We start from the raw sequence: 9,181 nt of genomic DNA on the forward strand, positions 1-9,181 counted from the left end.
TTTTCCCTACTTCACTGTGTAAAGCTCAGGACTCCAAGCCCAAGTCTGTTCACATGTGCTGTAGGAACAAATGTGTACAGCCATTACACTGCCCATGAAGTCCAGAAGGATTTTAAAAATAGCCAGATTAGGCCATTTAGTGTCTGTTTCACAACAGCAGTACCCTGAATGATGAAAAATCTCTGGCTCAGATATGCACAGTTTCTGAGTCTCCACAACCCTTTTGCAGAATTGGGAAGGAAGACTGCCAAAGGGGAAATATTATACCCCTTTGTCAAGCCCGGTGAGAATTCGCATGCTTCATTTACATCACCTCTTCTCAGATTTTGTTTGTGGTTGTCAGTCTCTATTTGGGTGTAGTTTTTCACTGCACTTCTCTGTTCTGCTGTGAATGTGCGCAAGAACATCTCAAGGTATGCATGGTGACATCTATGTGCTTTGATAAAAAATTTACTCTTCTCATTCTGACAAAGCAGCACAGATCCAGACTGCTTAATCTCTCCTGGTATGAGAGTCAATCCAGGGAATCCCGTTGGACCACCTTTATCCCAAGTATATCCTTCCAATGATAGGAAGCTCACAGCTATGTGCAATGTTCTCACCATGGCTCAGTTAATTCCAGTAGGACATCTTTACTCCAGTACTCAGGTGGACATGGTGGAGTGAAAGACACATTTCACTGCTCTGTCGCTCCATGGTTGATAATTGTACATCAGCTTTTATCTGACCAATTTTGTGCTTCAAATGGAGTGTTTAGCATCGTATATAAAATGTGAAGCACCAAACCCGTACTTCCCACGTTACAATGCAGCCACATTAGAGATTTTTACTTTCCTTGAAACAACCCATCCCTACAGTTTCCGTGATTTTACAGGAATACTTTTTCTGATGTCTCCGGAGAATGGGTGTGATTAACCTTTTCCTGAGCAACTGGTGGGGTCAAGACCCTTTTTCTGTGCTTTATGAAGTTGCTGAGCCTGAAAACAGACTTTGACCAGCTGCTGTGATATTTCTGTGGCTCACACGTGAGTTTTGCTCAGAAAGCCCCTTTCTAGCACAGAGGAGGATTCTTAGTGGAGGACGATGCTCGGGGACTTCCAGAAGGAATGTGATTAAAAACCCTCTTATTGTCCAAGTTAAAAGTTCAGAGAGGTACAGGAAAATTATTGGCTTGGTTAGGAAATCAGCACAGAAGAAGCAGGAAACTAACAGGATGTGACCACTGGTGCCCTTCAAAGATCTGTATTCGGGTCAGAATGATTCACTGAAATTATAAGTGGCTTTGACAGTGGAGGAAAAGCCACATATGTAAGTATACCAGTGAGAGACTGACATTAAAAGAGCAAGGGGCTCTCATTGTCTGAGATAATGCTCAACTCACGCCATGTACATTTCATTTTAGGTGAGCATTCAGGACATCCACTGTACCAAAAATAACTACTTATAAATTCTGAAAAGTTAGAAATGGAGTTTCCAAGAGACTAGGGATAATTATGCTGGGGCACTAGCAAAATGATCAAAATGTCAAATGTCATCCTCTCCGGGTCTCCATTCTGACACATAGACATAGTCATACTTTATTGATCCCGGGGACAGCTGGGAGGTGGTGACTCACTTTCTGCTCCCACTTCAGTTCCTCGGCTTTGCTGCCATTCAGTATCTCGGAGCGCTTCTGTCCTGTCCTCACCATCACCATCTTCACTGCCTGGATTCTGTTCTTCCGCCCGGCCAGCACGTCTCAGAATGGACACCCAGAACAAATCAAACCTGGCAGTGGCCGGACCGTGATCGGGCATAAGAGAGATGGCCGGTTCTCTGTCCCCTTCACCGTCAGGTCAGCTCCGACCACCTGAAAGTGTTGGGGATCTGGTTCGGAGGGGCCGAGGCGCGCTGGGAAAAAAAAATGTCAAGTGTCCAGAACAACCAAAATGGTTAATGGAATACTGACCTTCACATCTGGAGGAAGAAGGGCAGAGGTAGGGAGGAAGAAGTGAGTTATGATGCAGCCTGGGTCGATCACACCAGGAGAACCACGGGTAGCTCTGTACACCTCTTGGGAAAAATCTACTGTCCTTAGGATGAGTTCAACAAAAGACCTACCAGATCCGTGCACTCCAGGTTCAATTATAGGTAGTGATTTAAAAAAAACACAGGAACTGCATTTCCTGAAATTTAGGAGATTAAGGGGTAATGCAATTGTGCTTTTCAAAGTATTATTTGATGGAGTAACAGAGAGGATGAACAAGTGAAATGACGTTGGGTTGTATATTTGGACTTCTAGAAAAAACCTTGATTCTATGCCTCATAGTAGACTTATCAAAGACAACGAAGGACTTTGAATAAAAGGAACTCATTGACAGAAAATTGACAAATACCAGGAAAAGCTGGGGTAGTGAATGGCTGCAGGGAAGTTCCTCAGGGGTGGGATGGCAATAGGTTCCAAGGAGATATACAGAGGCTGGAGGAATGAATGGACAGGTGACAGATGAAACTTAAAATGGAGGAATGCAAAGACTTATGTTTTGATAGGAAGAACTAGAAGGGGCAAAATAAACTAGCACAATGTTTAAAGTGATGCAAGAACAGAGAGATTGGGGGGGTATATCTGCATAGTTCACTGAAAAAGTATGAAAAAGCAGAAAAAGTATAGAATCCTGGACTTCTTAAATAGAACTGTAGAGAGCAAAGAGTCATAGTGTACCTCAAGTGTTGCATCCAGTTCTGGGTGTTGTGTTTTAAGGAAAGATGTAAAAACTTCAGCAGATATACAGAAGAGATTAAAGAAATGATTCCAAGACTAAGAGACTTTAGTTATGTGGATAGCATAGTGAAGTTGAGATTTATGTCCTTAGAACAAACGAAGCTCCGAGAAGATAAGTCAAGATTATGTAAAGTTAGAAAAGGTGCAGAATCTCATTGAAGGGTTCAGGAACAAGGGGACATCGCATGAAGGCAAATATCAAAATAAACATACGGAGGGCTTAGCTATTTCTACGCAGTGACTGGTTAGAGTCTGGAAATAGAGAGACAGGTTCCATTGTGGCATTCAAAAGAAGACAGGCACCATACATGGAAAGTAAGGACAACAAAAAGAAGGTTGGACATATGGGTAGGTTAGGTATATTTTTTACTGACCCTTTATGTACCCAACAGGCTGAATGGCCTCCTTTCTTGCTGTAACCATTTTCTGATATTAAGGGGAATCTGACAGAATAAATAGAGAGGAACAATTCCTTTTGGTTGTGGAATCAAATCCGGGGGCCAAGCCTAAATACTGGAACCAAGCCTTTCAGGAGTGATTATGACACTTTATATCAGGAGGATGGCAAAAGATTGAATGTTCTTCTGAACTGGCAACTGAAGCTGCCCAGAATGGCTGGAAGACCAAGATTTTCCCTGAGGAAGTGGGATGCAGGGGATTCGTTGCTACATCTACCACCAGTCTATTGAAGAAAATGGGGGTGAGGTGTCACTCCCTCCAACAAGCAATCAAGTCCTTGTCAAATGCAGCAGAAGAAAGCAGCAATTGGATTTGGATGAAAAGGAAAGACAACAACTGGGCTGCAAGATGAAGAGGAGGGTATGGAACTGAGGGGGGTGTATCTGGGACACCAGGTAGCACCGTTGAGCCCTCTGGAAACGTCATGGGCTTATCAACGAAACGTCAAAGAAGGAGGGTGCCCACCTGATGACCCCAATGACGTACCTACCCTCCCTCCTTGTCACCACTCCAAGCCCACTGCCAACATCGAGAGTGCCGACTTACCATAGGGATTGAAACATCAAGTCCTAGTAACTCTACTCTACTACTGCGATGTTTGATTCTCATTTTTAACCTCAGATAGTGGATTTTTGCTAACCAGTGATTCTAAGGCAAATGGGGCAGAGCAGAGTCCACATGAACTGACTGCGAGTGAGACTCCATCAGAACACTCCCTGACTGATGACTGGTAACACTGCATCAGATACCTGGACATGCTCAAATTAACCATTAGTATCGCTGTGCCAAATACATACTGTTAAAAGTTTTCGGCACATATATATAGCTAGAGTGCCTAAGACTTTTGCACAGTACTGTATTAATTTTATGTACTGCACTGTACTGTTGCTGCAAAAAGAAACAAACTTCATGACATATGTGAGTGATGATAAACCTGATTCTGATATGGGTCACTTGTGGACTGAGAGTGGAATGCGGGCAGGGAGGGGGGAATCTTGATTTGGAAAAGGGGAAGAGAGAGGAGAGCAGGAAACAACACAAAGACTAATTCTGTAAGGATCAATAAACCAATTGTTTGGAATCAAATGACCTTACCTGGTGTCTCAGGGCTGGGGTGTGTGTTGCACCTGAATCTTCCCCCACCCCTGGTACTCCTTCTCTGCCACCTGCCCCACACCCCTCCTGTGATGATCCAGCATTGGCATTTCCAAAATCCACTGCTCCTGCCCGATATACAAACTCACTCTCCGCTCCACGTTGACAAATACAGTACTGTGCAAAAGTCTTAGGCATCCTAGCTATATACATGAACCGCTAAGACTTTTGCACAGTACTATGACACTTAACAAAATCAGTGAGATTCTCAGAATGCCTCACATTCAAAATGACCAGAGATAACAGATGTGTGTTCAAACTAATCAAAAGATAAGACACTGAAAACCAAACGTTCAGATTGCTAAATACATTTACGCTGACTATCATCAACAACCTATCAGACACTTGAACATACATTAACCAGGCATTTGTAACAGTGCCTTAACTGACAGCAAAAGTCACACTGCTGGAGGAACTCAGCGGGTCGGACAGCATCTGGGAAGGGAAAGGGACAGTCGATATTACAGGTTGAAACCCTCAATCCAGACGTCCATCTTCTTCCACTCCTGTCTATTTCCCTCCACAGGAGCTGCTTGTCCTACTGACCTCTCCAGAAGTGCCATTTTTGCTCCATTTCTCACCCTCGGCAGTTTCTTTTATCTCCATTCTGTCAGTGACTCCATTGACAACAGCACATCAGAAATCAGAAACTACCCAAAATGACTAATAGGATTTCTCCAGCTGAATTTTCAACAACTGCACGCTAACCACTGGTAGAAGCTCAAGAACGTAGGAAAGTACAGCACACAGGTAGCCCCCTTCTGCCCACCATATCTATGCTGCCAATTTAATCTAGCCCATCTGCTGACACATGGTCCACATCCCCCTGTTCATGGGTCTGTCCAAATGCCCCTTGAACAGCGCTTTCTACCAAGTTCCACGCACCCACCACTCTCCGTGTAAAACTTACCTTGCACATCTCCTTTAACTTCTCGCCCTTTCACCTTAAAGCTCTTGACTTATTGAGCCAATAAGCAGAATGCGCTCGAGATAGGTGATGACAAACTGACCTGGAGGTAGCTCATGTTCAGGTATTTGCCACATTGTTACTGAGGTCAGTCAGGTGTCGAGGTATGTGACACACTCTCTTCAGGTGTGAATATACCCAAATAAGCCTAGACTCAACAATAGTGATGTCCCAGCTGATCACTAAAGAGTTATTCAAACACCTGTGAATGTTAAAAGCAGTCCTTCAGACACCCGAATTTTCTCCTCGTCAACTGTTCACAACCTTCTGGGCATTTCCATCCTGACATTGGCTGAAAGTGGGCCCTCACCGTCTAGGACATGCCTTCTTCTCATTACTGCCATCGGCTAGGAGTACAAAAACCTGAAGACCTACACTCAAAGTTCTAGAAACAGCTCCTTTCCCTCAGCCATAACATTTCTGAATGGCCCATGAACACTGCCTCACTATTCATCTTTTTATTGTAACCTAAAGCGAGCTTTATGTCTTGCGCTATACTGCTGCCCATCAAATTTCATAACATATGACAAAGATATTAAACCAGATTCTGACAGCTGAAAAAGCTTGATCTGGTAATGATTACCTTCCATTAAGAAAACAGCAATGGAAAGTAACGGAAATGACTGGTGGTAAAATTATGATAAAGAACTAATGTGACACTAACCACCAGAAGGACATATGCTAAATCCTCAGACACCTGAACATTCACAAGCCTCCAAGCTCAAAATGAACATCAACAGTGCATCAGATAGCAGACATTCAGAAACTAGACAAAAACATTCATCAGGTACTGAAACATGCCCAGACTGAGCATCATCAAACACCAGCACATGGCTGAAACGATGGCCGAGATAGGTGTTCGACATCTCAAGGTGCTCCTACTAACAGATGGTGAGACCATCAGATATGGGTAAACTGTCTGCTTATAAAATTACATCAGATAACCAAAAACTGGCGCGCGAGAGAGAGAGAGAGAGAGAGAGACAGACAGACAGACAGACAGGCAAGAGTACCTGAAAACAGATACCTGAAAACTGTTCCTCCACCCGTAACTAACCATTATTAAAAATGCAATTGATGCCTGGTAATGCACAAGCCAACTTAAATATTCCCAAACTTATTGTTAGTTACTGATCAAACATGTAAATGTCAATTGCAGTTAATATTGTCCAACTGAATACACACAAACTGATCACAGATAACAGCAAGGCAAATATCTAAAGCAGGGGTAACAGTGGGAAATACTCAAACATGTGAACTGATCACAGACAACAGTGTCAAATACCTGAATGTACAGGAACTGATCAACACCTGAACCAAACTGGTAACTGTATCAATGTGTTAATGCTCTCAAACTGCAACAAAGGCAAATCACTCACAAAGTGACCTGACCACTAGATAGTGACACACATGCAAACTGACCAAAATTGACCACACAAGAGAGACAAGGATGATCCAGAGTGGCAGTCAAAAATGATGCATCAAATACTTTGAGCCTCTGCGAACTGACCATCTGATAAGAACTCTGCCTGCAAAGGTGCCTATCACTGACCACATTTAAAAATCACTTTGATGACTACTTCAAACGTCCTAATTTCAAGGACAGGGAAACAGTTATTAAACCAATCCACTTTTGCTCACTGTGGATAAGACACTATGAGTGGCCTCTTCCAGTGCTGTAAATTCTGGTGAAAGTGGGATATGCCAACAGTAACACAGACCCTGAAACACACCTGGTCAGCAGGAAGAGGAAGAGATATCCAAGTGAACTTTCACTAAACAGGCCACTGGATATCAGAATACACTCAGTCAATGGCCATTACTGTATCTCCACTGCCAGAGAAGCATATTGGCTATACACGACAAGTGTGTTCTCTCAGGTGAATGTAAAATATCCATAACACAACCCTGCATTCCCGCCAATATTTACCCCTCAGATCAACCTGAACACGTTCGGCTCGTGACAGCAGTATGACAGGTGCACGAACGCACTGAATATATTAATAACCATGTATTCGAAAACGAAACACACTGCGGCCGGCTGCATCAGGCCCATGAATACCTGAACAGACTGGAACAATGGTATTAGAATATTATTGTCAAATGTGCATTGAAAGACTTCTGTTTCGTCTGCCGTGCAGGCAGATCACGCCATCATACACATCTACATCGAGGTAGCAAAAAGAAAACAGGGTGCAGCGTATTAGACAGCGATAACAAACTTGATTCTGATCCTAGCGTTCAGGGTGCAGGATGTATCAGGTACCTAGCGTGCTCAAACTTTGCATTTCAGCGCCTAGAGATTATTGACGATGCTTAACTGAACTGTGTTAACAGTTCACTAGATATCTCATCACCACTTGAACTGACGGGAGCCACACTATCCCATATTAGAGTGAGCTCAAAACTGACCTCTGGAAAGCGATAGAATTTCACCCTTTCTCAGAAAAAAACTGGAGTGATTAACGATGGGAAATGACAAGTGAGATGGGAAACGGCGTGGAGGTGGATTCTGGAGATTACCTTGGAGAATTTCTAGTTTCCTGACTCAATTTCCTTTGATTTGTTTGTCCTCCGACAGAAGTCTCTACACAACCGAAGCTTCCTAGATGGCAAGTCGCCCCCCACCCCACCCCTCCCCCAGCACAACTCACCAACATTCCCATTACGTCGCTCCAGAGCGTGCAGAAGGCTTCGGGCAAGTCGGCCGAGGGGGACCGGGGCTCGCAGACAGCAGCCGTGTCTTCCTCCATGGCCCGCCGATCGCCAGCAGCTTGCGGCCGAGGTTCCCGTGAGGCGCAGTTAGTTTGACCAGATCACGCCCCTCCGAAGCTGCTTGCCATTCCTCGCTCAAAGCCAGCTGGTTCCCCCCCCCCACAAGGGTGGTGGGAGTGTGCAGATGCTGGAGGGGACCGAGGGTGGGTAGGCCGTGTTCCACGGCTTTAGAGACCACGCCGCCCTTCCAGCAGCCTCTGTGTTGCTGTGGGGCGCCGGCCCGAACGCCTGTCACTTCTGCCGCAAGCCTTCTCCCAAAGTTTGTTCAGCACTTGGCCAGATGTCTGGCAGAGTCCAACCCAGGCGAAAACAAAAGGAGAGGGGTGGGACAGATAAATTTTCGCCGACCTGTGACCGAAGGTGAGCTCAAACCCGGTAGGGTTCTGCTTGGCTGGATGGATGCACCAACAACTTTACTTCCAAGAACGCAGTTTGGCTGAAGCGCGGGTTAGGAGAGGTGGCCGGCCGTGCTTACAGATCCATGGACAACCCCGGCTGCAAGTCGGAATGAGCTCCTCCGCCCCTTGCTCGCCACCCCTCCGACATCGGCGCCCGCCTACAAAAGCCTCTCTGATGTCAGACGCAGATGAAGAACAATCGGAGTGTGTGCAAAGCGCTGCATCTGTTTGGCCGGCTATTAATGGGGCGCATTTACTCGCGGCAACAACATCCCCAACAAAATTGTTGCTACCCAGAGCCCGACCGGGCGCCCCGAGCTGGGAGACCCGGACGCACAGCAGGAAGATCACGGGCGCAACTCATCCGTTTAATCCCCTCTGCAGATTTTGGAAATGACGATCCGGGGAAGGCGAAGGAATCCACTAAATTAGACGGAGAACCTGTTTCTTCTGGCAGAAGCAGGAGACGCAGATTTGAGATAACTGGCACAAAGAAACCAGGAGGGAGGTGACGAGATTTCCCCATTTGGTAGCAAGTTGCGATCTGGAATGTGCCGACTAAGTTTACATATTGACTTTCAAAAGCGAAATCCAACATTATTGAAAAGTAAGCAAAAATGCGAACAACACATAAAGTGCTGGAGGGTCAGGCAGCGTGGGGGGAGG

The 9,181-nt window shown here is 45.2% G+C and overlaps 1 protein-coding gene across 2 annotated transcripts in view; it reads right to left on the bottom strand.

Moving 5' to 3' along the window:
• Positions 1 to 8,593, bottom strand: part of LOC140201475 (SAM and SH3 domain-containing protein 1-like) — a 99,320-nt gene extending 90,727 nt beyond the window's left edge. The window contains exon 1 of one of the 2 annotated variants that reach the window (XM_072265641.1): positions 7,997 to 8,593. In XM_072265641.1, coding sequence (XP_072121742.1) covers positions 7,997 to 8,095 — 99 coding nt within the window. In that variant the 5' untranslated portion in view covers positions 8,096 to 8,593. The remainder of the gene's footprint in view (positions 1 to 7,996) is intronic. The other variant, XM_072265643.1, reaches the window with a different exon arrangement.
• Between the last annotated feature and the right edge of the window lie 588 nt (positions 8,594 to 9,181).

This window comes from Mobula birostris, chromosome 8, assembly GCF_030028105.1.
Source record: "Mobula birostris isolate sMobBir1 chromosome 8, sMobBir1.hap1, whole genome shotgun sequence".
Classification (NCBI taxonomy): domain Eukaryota; kingdom Metazoa; phylum Chordata; class Chondrichthyes; order Myliobatiformes; family Myliobatidae; genus Mobula; species Mobula birostris.